The 15,605-nt window shown below is 36.8% G+C and overlaps 1 protein-coding gene across 1 annotated transcript; it reads right to left on the reverse strand.

Moving 5' to 3' along the window:
- Positions 1–6,850: 6,850 nt before the first annotated feature.
- On the reverse strand, positions 6,851–13,544 carry LOC104233518 (abscisic acid 8'-hydroxylase 2). Its single transcript, XM_009786920.2, has 10 exons — positions 13,210–13,544; positions 12,023–12,344; positions 9,688–9,837; positions 8,712–8,883; positions 8,526–8,605; positions 8,121–8,207; positions 7,918–7,996; positions 7,728–7,834; positions 7,402–7,520; positions 6,851–7,288 (listed from the first exon to the last, which is right to left on the reverse strand). Exons 1-10 carry the CDS (start codon positions 13,455–13,457, stop codon positions 7,159–7,161), a joined length of 1,494 nt encoding a protein of 497 aa, XP_009785222.1. The 5' UTR covers positions 13,458–13,544; the 3' UTR covers positions 6,851–7,158.
- Between the last annotated feature and the right edge of the window lie 2,061 nt (positions 13,545–15,605).

The raw sequence follows: 15,605 nt of genomic DNA on the forward strand, positions 1-15,605 counted from the left end.
GTCGTTACTTGGTCCACTTTCTTAGGAGTATCTCAGGCTAGGTTCTCTGACTTTGACGGGTATAACCGCATCAGTCCCGTAGACTAGCGAATATGGCGTCTCGCGTGTGCTAGTTTTTGGCGTGGTGCGGTATGCCCATAGTACTTCTGGCAGCAGTTCAGGCCATAGCCCCTTCGCATCCTCTGGCTTCTTTTTAATTATATTCAATATCGTTTAATTGGAGGATTCGGCTTGGCCATTGCCGGCGGGATGGTACAGTGCGGAGAGTATTCGCTTGATATGCCATTTTTCAAAAATCTCGGTTGTCTTCTTTCCGACGAACTAAGGTCCATTGTCACAGCTGATTTCTTTGGGAATTCCGAAGCGGCATATTATATTTTTCCATATGAACGCGATGACTTCTTGCACACGTATTTGTGTGTATGCACCTGCTTCCACCCATTTAGAAAAATAGTCAGTTAAAACCAAAAGGAAGCGTACCTTACCTCGTCCTGCTGGGAGGGGTCCGTCAATATCCATCCCCCATTTTATAAATGGCCATGGCGAAGTGATGGAATGCAAGAGTTCTCCTGTTTAGTGTATCATAGGGGCGTATTTTTGGCACTGTTCAAATTTCCTTACGTAATCTGCAGCTTCTTTTTTCATGGTAGGCCAGTAGTATCCTATGCAGATGAGGCGTCTGATGAGGACACGATTTCCTGTATGGGCGCCACAGTTCCCCTTGTGTATTTCTTCTAGTACCCGCCTTGTTTGATTTGGCCCAAGACATTTGGCTAGGGGGCCGCCGAACGCCTTTTTATAAAGATCATAGTTTACGAGGCTGTATCTGGCCTCCTGTATTCGGAGCTTTTGGCTTCTTTATTATCTTGTGGGAGTGTCCCTTCCTGCAAATATGTTATAATACGGTTGCGCCAGTCCCAAGTAAGATTTACAGAATGTACCTCAACCTGGTCTATTGCGGAATAAAGAAGGGTGACCACGTTTTCCTTGTCGATATTTCTAGTGGCTGCTGCTAGATTGGCGAGACCGTCCGTTTCGATATTCTGCGCCCTAGGTATCTGGTCGAGGTGACATTCGCCGAATTCTGGTAGCAGTTTGTGAATTTCTGATTGGCACTTTTTTAGTCTCTGTTCTTTGATTTGGAAAGTCCCAGTGACTTGGTTCACCACGAGTTGAGAGTCGCAATGGAGGACGATTCATCGAGCGCCATATTTGAGGGCTAATTTCAATCTTGCATTCACAGGTTCATACTCGGCCTCGTTGTTAGTCATCTCGGGGCACCGTATGGACTGGCGAATTACTTCACCCGCAGGGACTTCGAGGATGAATCCCAGTCCCGATCCCGATGCAGTAGATGCGTCGTCGGTGTAGAGGACCCAGAGGTCAGAATGTGCGGAAGTGCGGAGCGCCTCCCGATCCCGATGCACTTGCGACTTTATAGCAGTTCACAGTTGATATGTTATATTGTGCTCACTTAGTTCTATGGCCCATTTGGCCAACCTTCCCGATAGTTCGGGTTTGTGTAGGATGCCCCTGAGGGGGAAGGTTGTCACCACCTTTATGGTGTGACATTGAAAATATGGTCTAAGCTTTCGTGAAGCTACGACTAATTCCAGAGCTAGTTTCTCAAGGTGGGGGTACCTTGTTTCGGCATCAATTAAGGTTTTGCTGATATAATAAATTGAATATTGCATACCTTTTTTTTCGCAGACCAGAACTACACTTACCGCGACTTCGGAGAGTGCTAGGTACACCAGGAGGCATTCGCCCGGGTCTGCCTTGATGAGTAGTGGCGCCAAGGACAGGTACGCTTTCAGATTTCTTAAGGCATCAACGCATTCTGAATTCCACTATAGCCCATGATCCTTCCTTAGTACATTGAAATATTTATGGCATCTGTCTGATGATTGTGAGATGAACCTCGATAGGGCGGCTATTCGTCCTGTCAATTTCTGTACTTGCTTCTTGCTGGTTAAGGTCTCCGGTATTCCTTCGATGGCCCTGATCTAATCTGGGTTGACCTCGATACCCATTTGTGACACCAAAAAACCAAGGAACTTTCCTGAGGTCACACCAAAGGCGCATTTATCGGGATTCAGTTTCATTCTGTATTGCCTCAATATTTCGAAAGCTTCCTTCAGATGACCAATATGATCCTCCTTCCTTTTTAACTTCACTAGAATGTCGTCGATGTAGACCTCTATAGTCTTTTCGAGTTGTTCTTTGAACATCTTGGTAACTAACCTTTGATACGTTGCCCCTGCGTTCTTGAGTCCGAACGACATGACTCTGTAGCAGTACATTCCTTGGTGAGTGATGAAAATGGTCTTTTCTTGGTCTTCTTCTGTCATTAGAATTTGGTTGTAACCAGAATAAGCATCTAAAAAACTTAATAGTTCGTGCCTCGCCGTTGCATCGATGAGTTGGTCGATATGCGGTAACGAAAATGAATCTTTTGGGCATGCTTTGTTTAGGTCGATGAAGTCGACACACATCCGCCACTTTCCGTTCTTCTTTTATACCATGACCACATTGGCGACCCACTGAGGATACTTTGATTCTCGGACGGAACCATTAGAGAGCAACTTATCAACTTCTTCGCTGACTGCCTCATTGATTGCAACATTGAACTTTCTCCTCACTTGTCGTACTGGCAGGTAAAGAGGGTCGACATTTAGCCTGTGTGTAGTGTTGTCCCTTGGGATTCCCAGCATATCTGAATGGGAAAAGGCAAATAAGTCGGCATTGTTAGTTAAGAACTCATGGAACTTACCTGGTTCAGAGAGGTTATGTCCGATATACGTTTTTTTCGTGTTGTTGGTATTATCCAATTGAACGAGGTCGAGGACTTCTACGGTTGCCTTGTAGGCTTCTACGACATCCGGGTCTTTGTTGGCCTTTATTTGTGTGTCTGGTTTGGTCCCCGATACGACTGATTGTTATGCTTCCGCTCTTTCCCCTTTAATTGTTGGGTGTGTGTGCAATCTTGGGCAATTTAGTAGCATTCTTGGGTGGTGCGTTGCTCGCCCCAGATGCTAAATATTCCCCATGGGGTAGGAAATTTGATTACTTGATAGAAACTTGACGGAATAACTCGCATGACATGTATCTATGGATGCCCTATGATAGCATTGTAGGCTGTTTCCTGGTTCATGACGTGAAACGTCATTTCCAGAGTGACTCCTCCCGCTAGAACGGGTAGCACTATATCTCTAGAGGTTCGTTCCACTGCATTATTAAAACCCGTTAGTATTTTGTAGCGCAATACTATCTTATCCTCGAGTCTCATATGTATGAGGACTCGTGGATGAATAATACATGCGGCGCTTCCGTCATCCACCATTATTCTTTTTACATCGGTATCCGCGATACGTAAAGTTATAACCAAAGCATCATAGTGAGGAAAAGACAAATCGTTGGTATCCGACTTATCGAAGATGATCCTATCTTCGAGGTCGTTGTATCGTTTGTGAGCGACTGTCCGCTTGAGTTTGTGTGTGGTGGTGAATTTCACACGGTTGATTACAGTATCATCATCGCTGCCAATGATCATTTGTATGGTACGAGCTGGTGAAGGTGGTTTTGGGGGTCTTTGAGGTTGATCGCGTCTATGAGCGAAATTAACCCGCCATCGATCACTTAGAAGTTCTTTTAGGTGTCCCTAGTTTAGCATTCTTACCACTTCCTATCGCAGACCTATGCAGTTTTCGGTCTTGCGTCCCCTTTCCTAGTGGAATTCACATAGAACATTCGATCTCCGGGTGCTCGGATCAGACTTTATCTTTTGCGACCACGCACCTTTGTGCCGAGCTTTTCCAGTGCATACACTATTTCTGAAGGAGAAACGCAAAAGTTATGAGCAGATAACAGTGGAGGCGTACTTCTTTCATTTCGGTGTGGCACGGTGTGTCGAGGCATGACGTTTGCATGTCGTGGAGGAGGCAGGATGGATGCCTGGATGTAGGTTTGATGCCTCTCTCAATTGAAGCGGGATAGCTGATCCCTTCGACCATCGTTGCGACGATCTCTCCTTGTTTCGGTTTGGACAGACGTTAACCGTTGGAGTGGACCATTTATGTCGTCCTCATCGTCCCTTACTTCGGCACAATAGGCATTATGGATTTTTTCCCACGTGGAGGGAGGGTATTTCATGAGTCTACTTAGAAGTTTTTTGGTTGCTTTCGACCCGCTTCTATTTAACCTATTTTGGAAGGATGCTACCGCCGTCCCCTCTGATACGTTCGGTAGGCTCATTCATACCCTGTTGAATCGGGCTAGAAAATCCTGAAGTTCTTCGCCTGTCGTCTGCCTAACGGCGAAGATGTCATTTACACTGGCTTCTGAATTTTTTGCTCCCGCGTGAGCGGTAACGAATTTATCTGCCATTTCTTCGAACATTGATATTGACCGTACCGGTAATTGGGAATACCATGTCAATTCTCCCCCTGTTAGAGTTTCACCAAACTTTTTCAGCAGCACCAACGGCACCTGTTCTTTCGACAGATTATTGCCTTTTACTGCTGTGATGTAGTGGATTATGTGATCTTTCAGGTCTGTGGTGCCATTGTATATTTTCAACTATGGTGGCATTTTGAAGGTTTTTGGAATAGAGTGGGGAGTCTCCCCTTCACTTTATGGTTGCTCGACGAATCGGCCTACGTCACATTTTGGTAGCAACTTCGGAGCGCCGTGTATTTTATCGACCCTTTCTTGATGCTCCTTCATCTGATCGCGGAGCGTTTTGTTCTCATTTTCTATTTCTTCCATTTTCTTTAAGATGGTCGCAAGTGCATCGTTACCTACATCAATGACAGTGTGAGTGTTACCCGTGCGTGGAGTTTCTGGCTCATCGGCGACAGTTGTGGTTTTTGCGTGTATTGTGCCTCCAGTATCCCTTTGAACGGGTTTGTCGAGTATACTGTTCAAGGTGTTTGTCAACTACTCTTCTAATAGCCTTTTCACAGGGGTGGTGCTTCTCCTAATGCGGCTGTCGAGATTTCCCTCTCGCGCGAGACAGTCACGCTTTCGTGCGGGGGGTTGAGGCATCTCCCTCAAGTGTAACGCTTGGCATTGCATTTTCATTGTCTTCGTTACCGGCTTCGTTGATGGAATCGAGAAGGTTGTTCGTGACATCTACTATTGCCTTTAATCTTGCTTCCCCCTTTCCTGCCATTGTTAGTCTTTTCGAGGTTAAGAAGAGGCGATTGTCCCTTCCAAGGATCTAGACGAAACTAAAATCTCAACTATAGAAATCCCCACAGACGGCGCCAAATTGTTTGACTCAAAAGATATTGGAACGTTTTTGAGTAAATCAATCAAAGAAGATGAAGGGGTAAATCTTAGCTAAGTATAATAAACTCTAGAAACAATGGTATAAAAGATGAACACAATGAATAATATTTTTGATCTTGCAAAGATGAGTGCTCGAACACCAAGGATGCCAATCGTTTACGTAGAAAAGTATTACAGTCAGTGTTCTTAGCTGTGAAAGCCAAAAAGGCCCATTTACAAGGTTGCTTTCCCACTATATATAAGGGACAAACCCCTTCTAAACCCTAAGAAACATATCACAGGAATATTCCTAGTGCCCCCTGTCGGGCCTACACTATTGTAAAAGTCATGCAATCTCTGTTCACTTGTCTGTCGTCCTCCGTAGGACGTCGAACTGCGAAGATCTCGTCGTTTGTCGTATTCATCAATGGTCGTGGTCGTCCAAATTTGGATTCATACAAAGACAAAGGTTCAAATCCTAATTACTTGGGTAAATAAGTTATAACCTCTTAGTTTTATGTACGTAGAGTCGTAGCTCAACCAGAGCCGGAGCTTGGTGGGCCGAAGATGGTTCAACCGAACCCTCTTCACCAATTATATATATATATTGGATCCCCTTAGTTTTTTTTTTTTGAGTCTTTATTATTTTTATTTTTTGAATTCTTTTAGTGAGTATTCTACTTCCTCCACCGAGCTCAACCTTAATTAGATTTCTTTTTCTTCTGGAATTTCTATTAGATTGAAGGATCAGGGAAGAAGAAGTACGGAAAGAATTGAACTCACTCCTATTGTGTTATAAGGTGACTTCTACCGATACTATTAAGCTGTAAGCCTTGATTACAACCTTAGGTCTTTAAGAATTTACTACCGACATCTTTTAATTAAACACTAATGATCTCAGCTCAACTACAGGGGGATGCTTCCAAATAGGTTGATTGAAGTGATTCCATAGGGCAGAGGCAGACAAGCCAAAAAACCCTGCAAAATTGCATGCATGGATAGAATTCGTTGAAACAATTATGGATTTAGCTAGCTTGCATCATTTTACATTACATCGTTTGTATTATACTACTCTACTTTTTGATATTACATCCTGTAACATGATGCCATATGATGTTAAGGTTAGCGGAAGCCAAAAATGTTCATGGAATCCAGCTTTTTCTTAGTTTTCTTTGATGTCACAGACTAATTATTAAAAAAATTGGTAGACGATCTCAGATTTGATTACGGAAACAGTTGATAAATAAGTGCCCTAGCCCATGTACCTAGTTCAAGCTCAATCTGTAGGAACTATTTAAACAATTAATTTTCATTCCACTAGAACTCAGTCGGGAGTTGATGATCAATATCACTGATTATCTTCTTTCTTGTCATTGAACCCTGATCTTGGGGATTTTTTTTTAAAAAAAACTAATATGTTTTTTAAAAGAGTTTAAGTTATATATATTTTCAATATAAGGAATTATAATAGTTTGCTTCCTAATTTAATTGGTAAAAGAAACATACTCGTTGATATCCAGTGACGTTAGAACAATGAATAGTACAACATAAGTATCTTCTATGCAGCGGTGGGGGAATCTTAGAGTAACGATAAAGTTATTTTTATGAGATCTATAAGTCACGGTTTCGATAGCTATAGATACTTGCATCAATGTAAGTTGTCTATATCAATATCCCGTAGGGTGCGACTCTTCCTCTTACCTTATGTAAACCTTACCTTACGTAAATAGGGGATGCGAAATGCTTTATGCACCGGGCGACCCTTTTAACTATTTTCAATGCATCAGGTAAATCCCTGCCTGACTTTTATCTACATCTTGGTGGACCCCAGTGTTCTGCAAATATTTCATAATTACTAATCTAAATAATACTAATAACAATTTGGCTTCATGTTGTTGATGCATTAGGGAACTTCCTCTCCTCCTCTAAACACGTAACACGTATGGGACAACCACTTTTTAGTCTTGAGAAAAGTGTCCATTTCTCAATGCTTTCATCTGAATCTATTACCATCCACCTGATACCCACAAAAAACATAAAAATTAAACACATTTGTTAATTGTAATTGAATCTAACATAAGATAAAGATGATTAGTTTATGGTTTTAAATTTGATAAAGATAGGCCAAACCTGTAGGATGTGGTCAAACGATGGACAAAAACAAGCATCATTGCTCGAGCCAAATGCAGTCCAAGGCATGTTCTTCCTCCCATTCCAAATGCTAAAAAACTATATGGTTTTGAATCATCCTTGAATAATTTACACCATACCATATTAGACCATAGTTAATGATAAAAATGAGGTCAGTATATGTCTTAAATTTATTTGTTTGTTGAATGTGTGTACGATATATTTAGTGGGTTAGTATAAATACTGAGTATATATAACTATTTTCCCAATTTCATTGTGTTTCCTTTCTTTGGTAAACTCATGTTTGATTGTAGAGAATTACTTACATCAAATCTCGAAGGAATGAATTTATTCGGATCATGGAATATCATTGAATCAAAATGTATTGATTTAGCATCCACGTTAATGGTCCAACCTTTCTTGATCGTAAATCCTAAATTCACATAAAAATTAGAGGGATGTTAATATAATTTGCAGTTAAAATATTTCTCATAATTTTGTGTATAGAAGTCAAACCTTCAATTTCACAATCATGGAGTGCCATTCTTGGAAACCAAGGCACAATTGAAGCCATTCGAAGTGATTCCTTAATAACCTGTTGGCACAAAGCTTTAATTATTTCGAAGTGTATTGATTGCACTGTAAAATTAAACAAAAAATAAGGGGCTAATTCAAGATAAGTATAAATAAAAAAGTGAAATAAAATAAACAAATAATACCTTAGATGCATATGGCATACAATTCAGGTCTTCTAGCGTGAGGTGTGCTTTGCCAGAAACCTTTTGCTGAAGGGCTTGTTGTTCAGCCTATTCCAATCAACTTTCTAATATTAGAATTTTGGCTGTGAATTACTTTTAAAACAATCAAAGATATTATTTCATTTAAGTTGTTCTATATATTAGGTCCCACTTGCTAATTAAGGAAGGGATCATTAAAATCCTTCACTGTCAGAATTGAAACGAGTCTGAGTCTGAGTCTGATAAAAAGAAATATTTTTTTCTAACAAAGAAAAAAAGAAGAGAAATTAAAGATGTGGTGAGAACCGAACCTTACATTTAAATCTTAGAATTATACCATTAAGTATTAGTGAATTCCATACTTAAAAAGTTAGTTGTTTTTGTTACCCTAAGTTGGTTAAGGGCATCAGGATTTTCATCCAAATACTTGATCATCCACGTAATCGCGCTAGCCGTGGTGTCTTGACCTGTCCAAAAGAAAAGAAAAAATATTGCTAATTAAAATATGAGGGTTTAACGAGTAAAATAACAAAGCACTTATGTATAATCCAAGTAGATTAAATTAAAACAAACCTGCTATAATCATGGTTAGTATATTATCTTTAATCTGCTGATTTGATAACTGTATGGCTTCTTCTCCACTATCCTTGCTCAAAAGATGAGCTAGAAAATCATCAAACTTTTCTTTGGACTTTCTTCTTTTCTCTATTATCTTATCCAGTAACCTCATAATTCTTTTTCTGGCCTGCAATTAAAACTTTATGGGCTTAGATGTTGAATACGAACTTTAATGAAGAATTAATTAAATACCCATATATCCAAGCGCTTAAATTTAAAATAATCGGCGGATGCATAATATATGTATAATTCATGTATAATATGTGTATAATCATATACAGTCGTTGTATATGTATACTGGCTAGAAAAAATAAATTCTGAATTTGACCGGCTATTTATGTAAAGATTTCAACTTAATGGGCTTACATATTGTGCCTGTCAAGTAAAAATAGCACGGTATAGCCAGTTCTCGGACTGATCATTCAAAAATAGCCGGCGTTTACGAAGTCAATGAAAAATAGTCAATATTTTGCTGCAACAAAGACCGGCCCAACATAATATACTGGAGTTCGGTGCACCTGTGTATGAACTCCAGCATATTATGCTGGACCGGTATACTTTGCAGACTCCAGTATAATATACTGGAGACTGGAGCACCGGTGCTCCAAACTCCAGTATATTATACTTGTTGGAACTCCAGTATATTATGCTGGAGTTTTAGTGTACTTATGTTGGAACTCTATCATATTATGCTGGAGTTCCAGCATACTTATCTTGGAACTCCAATATAATATGCTAGAGTTCAAGCATACTTATGCTGGAACTCCAGTATAATATACTGGCGTATTTTTCGGGTTTTGAACAGTATTTTCGCTCAGATTTATCTTTACATGAAAAGTGGCTAAATTTCGATTACTTTTGAAACTGTGTTATTTTTGAACGACCAGTTATAAATCTGGCTATTTTTGAATTTGTCCCGCCTGTCAATTACCTGTAGGCCTTTGTAGAATCTGGTCCATGGTAGTATTGATGGAAATGCTAGCATTGCTTCATAAATCAGCCCAACATCCTTGTGCAATGTCTCTAGTTCCTCTTCTCCTTCCAAATTCATTAACATTTTGCAGATTGCTTTAAGGGTTATCTATAACACAAGAAAAAAATGCAATTATGTTGAAACAAGCGAGCTATGTGAACCAATCAGCTATCCTTAATCTAATGTAGGAGTGTCAAATGGATAGGTTGGGCAAAATTTAAGTGGATTAAATGGTTGAATTAATAAATGAGTTGAATCATAATCCCTCCCTCAATTTGCTTGGTTCAAGGTGGGTGGGTCATTTGGAATTAATAAAGGGCCATAACTTGACCTTCCCAACTCAAAATCATTTTTCATGTGTTCATTTTATTCTTTTATAATTTCTTTAATTACCAAATCGGATTGCCATAGAAATGTTCTTTTTATTTTTTATTTTTTTAAATTTATCATGACTTTACTTAACTAACCAGAATCGACTTTTTCCCCCATAAATTTTGGGAAACTTACACAAATATCCCAAATAAGTCTCAACTTACCAATCTCTAGCCATTAATCATAGACTTACCAAAACTAGCCAAGCACATATAAAAATTGAAAAACCAAATACATAAGGTTCTTTCTCTCAAAGAATCACATACAAAAATCTCCTTCCATATTTTTAAGCGTGATTAACAACATTAGATGCAAGACGGAAATGAATTTCATGGATTAGATAGCAAATAAGGTGATGAAATACAAAAAAATATACAATATTCAAAAAATCTAAGCAAAAAAAGAAACTTTTTCAACGGGTATAGTTGAAATTCATTGAAAACATATAGATAAGTCAATATACAAAATTTGAGGAAGATTAGAGGTGATTTGAACTGGTTTTGTATCAAAATTCATAACTAAATCGAGTTCAAAAAATTCTTCTACGACCTTGTATCAAACATGTATCACGTATGTATCTCACACACAGATATACATGGATATACATGTGATACACAATTGATACAACTATGATACACATATCTTTTTTTTCATGTTCAGTTTTACTTCGAATTGTCAATTCAAACCACCTCAAAACTTCACCAAATCATCCAAAACTGAGATTCAAGCTTCTTAAGATGTACCCAATCTATTCTAATAACACTCACTCAAAAGGAAGCAAAAAATTGACCTTTTTTTGTTACAAATATCTAATTGGCTAATATTAGTAATAGTTGGCTAATATTAGTAATATTTACAAGTGGTCATTCAAAAATAGCCAGATTTACAAGTGGTCATTCAAAAATAGCCACAGTTTCAAAAGTAATCGAAATTTAGCCACTTTTCATATAAAGATAAATTTGAACGAAAACATTGTTCAAAATCCGAAAAATACTCCAGCATAATATACCGGAGTTCTAGCATAAGTATATTGGAACTCCAGCATATTATAATGAAGTTCCAGCATAAGTATATTGGAACTCCAGCATAATATACTGGAGTTCCAGTATAATATACCGGTCCAGTATAATATGCTGGAAGTTCATATACATGTGCTCCAATTTCCAGTATATTATGCTGGAACTTTACGCGTGTTGGAGTTCCAGCATAAGTTCATACACATATGAACTGATCTCCAGTATATTATGCTGGATTGGTCCCTATTATAGCAAAATAGTAGCTATTTTTCAATGACTTTACAAACGCTGACTATTTTTCAATGACCAATCCAAAAACTGGCTAGCCCATGCTATTTTAACAAACGTGTCATTGGGGCTGTAACGATTGCTCAAATTGGCCCAAACCCTTAGATAGGCTAAATGGGTTATGTTCAAATTTTTACCTAGCAATGAAGGGGAAGTGCACAGGCAGTCATTTTTAGGGTTAGTATTTATGAATTAGCTTGTATTTATTTTATTCTAAAAATTTGAACTAAAATTTTAATTTCAGGATAATTCAAGATATTTTTTCCCGAAAAAGTGAACTGAAAATAAATTTAAGACATATTTACTAATTTCTAAATAACAACCATTTAGAATGGGTACTTGGCGTCTTTTGTAGAGCAATAAATATATGTGCAGTCTAATCCACCTGAATTTGGATGGGTTGGAAGAGCTACATTTGTAGAATTAAACTAAATGCGCATCCAATCGCTTAACATATGTAGAATTCATATATAATATATGTATATTCGTGTATAATTAATGCATAGTTTATTTATACATGCTAAGAAAAATAAACAGCGAATCTGACGGGCTATTTGTTAAAACATTCCATAAAAAAGGACTAAAAGCACTTGGAATAGACTAATAGGAAAACCAACCTTTAGAGCTTCATGGAGTATAGTAACGTTGGATCTTTGGTGCCAGGTGCTAAGATTATTAACAGTCAATTCATCAAATTGTTTAACCATTGACGATAGAGACGCAGTTGTAAACAAAGTAGTAAGATGGCTACGAATAAGTTTGTGCTGCTCATGTGAAGCACAAAGAAGGCTTTGATCTCCAACAAGCTTTGCAATTGACTTTATGTATCTCTTTGTGAAATTCTCAGTCTCGTTACTTAGAATTTTCTTTGCTGCCTTTGTGCTTGAGATAAATACATGTGTCTGCCCAAATATATTTGTTTTGAAGCAATTCCCATACCTACAAATAAAATAACAGTCATGATCCTCTATAACAATACTTCCCTATATCGGTCATGATCCTCTATAACACTACTTCCCTATATCGGTCATGTTTTCTTTGGAATCTATTTCTCTTGCTATGTTATAATATATTTTTTTATAACATTATTTCACGAACAGTCAAAAAAATCAGAACAAACAAGTATGTTATAAAAAAGTTTGACTGTATACCTGAGATGTCAAATGTTGTCACACACTAATAATCTAGAGAGCATATAAATTCTCTAACCATACACAGAGTCCGGCCTACTCCTACTATTCTTTGATTGTTAACCGGAACTCTTTCCAGAAATAAGCCATATTTTTATTGTTTAATTGCCAGAAAATATTTTTCCAAGAAAAAATATTCAAACAAAAAGGTAAAATGATATTGCTCACTTTTCGGCGGAAGTCATTTGTCTTCAAAATTATCTTAACTTTTAACATCAACTGCTTTAACCAATAATTGAAAATTATTATCAATGTTTAATACTCAAAAACTTCACCAAAAATAGTATCCGGTTTGATAAAATATACTAATCAATATTTGATGCATGTTCTTTCAGAAAATATATTTCACTTTCTAATCAAATATTAGAAAACTTTTTACAGAAAGTATTTTTCCTAAAAATAAGTCATTCTTTTAGAAACATTTTCGAAAAATGACTTTCATCGTCTCAAATATAACTTTAATTGATTAAAATCAATACTATCGACGAAATTTCATTATTGCTAGAAAAAATTAAATTACAAAATTTTACGACACATATATTCTATCAGAACAGTCAAAACACATCAATACTGTATCCTATTCTAGTAATGACCTAATAATAAATTGTTCTTACTTGAGTCGTCGAACTTTGACAAAATCATAGAAACCTTTGTTGCTATTAATGGCAGCCATGAAATGGATGGTTTCTCCGATGAACGGTAATCCCCGGTTGCCCTGCGGAACTTTCGCCGGAGTTTTTGCAGTAGTATTATGCCTTAACATCTTTAAAGATCGCACAAATAAATATAGCAATCCCAAGTAGAGAACTATGTACCAAAACCAATAAAGTAAACGAGACGTGTGATTGAGTAGTAGCTGCATTTTTTCTCCTAGAATTCTAAGTCCTAAACTTGTGCCTCAGCTAAAAATGAAAGATTGTTGAAAAGTGAGTCTTGAAAATTTGAATGATAAAGCTAAATGAACGGTTGGAATGTTCAATTTTTAATTTAGGGGACAAGAAATTATGGAATGTTTAAATGGATGTTTCCACTTAGGGAATTAAGTGCTCTTTGACAGGACAAATTTTGGGTATTCAAATTACAGTCACGCCTCTCTAACAACATTTCTATATAATAACACTTCACTATATAGGTCAAGCTTTTTCGGACCAATTTTTATATTATGTTATAATATATATTCTCTATAACAGCCAAAAATATTTGGAACAAACAAGACTGTTATAGAGAGGTTTGACTATATATATCCCTGTATAGCCAACTACCTCCACTAATTGCTTCTTGTTTAGCCAAGTTGTACGATGCTTCTTCTTTTTCTTTTTTGTTTTTTCGTTTTAATTTTGTTGGGTCCATATTTGAGAGTGCACTAGTTAATTTACTACATCATTCGACATTCATACAGATTTAATTTGATCTTGCCCTACAGCTGGTCTCCTCTCGATGTTGTAGTGTTAGATAAAAGAAAGAGAACATGCATCTACTCCCTCTGTCTAAAATTATGTAGAGTTATTTCTAAAAACAACTATCTTATTATAAAGAGAATTCTATTTATGGTGAATGTCCATATTTAGAGAGATTCTAGGGTTTATTGCTTGGTGGTTAAGCCAATCTCTCCCTATAAATAGAGGATTCTATTCCATTATAATTCATTCCAAAATTCAATAAGAATTCCCTCTTTCTCTGCAATATTGCTCTTATTCTTTTATTGTTTTATAACACGTTATCAGCACGAGACTCTAACCAATTGAGTAGAAGATTTGGGATTGAGCATAATTGTCAATTGTTCTTTGAACTTCCTTCATGATTAAATTCTGGATTTAAGGTAAGTATTTTACTTTTCTCTTTCAAATTTTTGACATTCTATACTTTGATTTTAAATACAAGCAAAGACGATAAATTTTGATTGCAACTCTAATGGAGTTTGAAAGAAATTATAACCACCAAAAGTGGTAAAATTTCTATGCCTTGTCATGATCAAATTCATGTATGATTGTGGGCAAAGAATTGAAAACCCGTCCCACTGAATTTGCTCCATTCTCATTTCCTTTAGAGAATGTGATAGCAATATGTGATAAGTCTGAAAGAAGACAAAATTACTACTATGAAAGTATCAATGGATGTGGACGTGGCAATAGACGAAATTATAATCGTCATCATTGTGGTAATGAGAACAATAAGGATTATCAAAATAATCCTTCACTTCGTGAAAGTAATATTTGTCATCAATTTGACATGAGATTTTGTAAAGCACATATAGATGATTATTGTCCATTCATGATGTGAGTGTGATAACATGTGATTTATTAATGCATATTCATTTTTGGAAGAATATGAACGTGCTAGTGGTAGTGAATATACCACACTCACTTCTAGAAGGAGGTTTGAGATGATATAAGAAAATAATGTCATTATTATGGCATGAATGGTCATTGGTCACATACTTATTGTACGCCAAAATATCTTTGCATTGTGATTAATAAAAGATAACAGTAATGCAAGAAACAGATCTTGCATATAATTTTGACCATAACCATAATGATATAATTTTCTCTTTAAAAGAGATATTCACCATATGGATGTTGATGAATATGTGGTACTACAAAATTAATTGAGAACTCTGCAAGAGCCAATTATACTATTTTGGAGAAACACAATTGATTACCAATAAGGTATTGTGTTGTAGTAAGTCTCAAAGAAACTTATTCAGTTTCCAAAGTACACGCGAAAGCGGTTGATTATATTGAGACTATAAATAAAGGAAAGATTTAATATCTTCTATTACTACAACTTGTAGCGGGGTAATATGTATGTGAAAAGTTACCTGCTTTATTTTTCAGTTTGTACTACACAAATAAAAGAATGCCACAATAAAGTAGAACTTTATTGATATAAAACTCATATCATAATAAACTTGGAGTTTATTGATATCCAGTTGACATAGCTGGTTTAGTCATATCAATTTAAGTATGATGTGCAAAAATAAAAGAGAATTCAAATGAGTAAACATTAAAGA

The sequence above is a fragment of the Nicotiana sylvestris genome, chromosome 4 (genome assembly GCF_000393655.2).
Source record: "Nicotiana sylvestris chromosome 4, ASM39365v2, whole genome shotgun sequence".
In the NCBI taxonomy this organism is placed as follows: domain Eukaryota; kingdom Viridiplantae; phylum Streptophyta; class Magnoliopsida; order Solanales; family Solanaceae; genus Nicotiana; species Nicotiana sylvestris.

Coding starts and splice junctions, on each gene's coding strand:
- LOC104233518 (XM_009786920.2), bottom strand. CDS start 13,457: ATGCAGCTACTACTCAATCACACGTCTCGTTTACTTTATTGGTTTTGG. Junction 9,838..12,022: donor TACTCCATGAAGCTCTAAAG/GTTGGTTTTCCT, acceptor CTTGTGTTATAG/ATAACCCTTAAAGCAATCTG. Junction 7,835..7,917: donor CCATGATTGTGAAATTGAAG/GTTTGACTTCTA, acceptor ATGTGAATTTAG/GATTTACGATCAAGAAAGGT.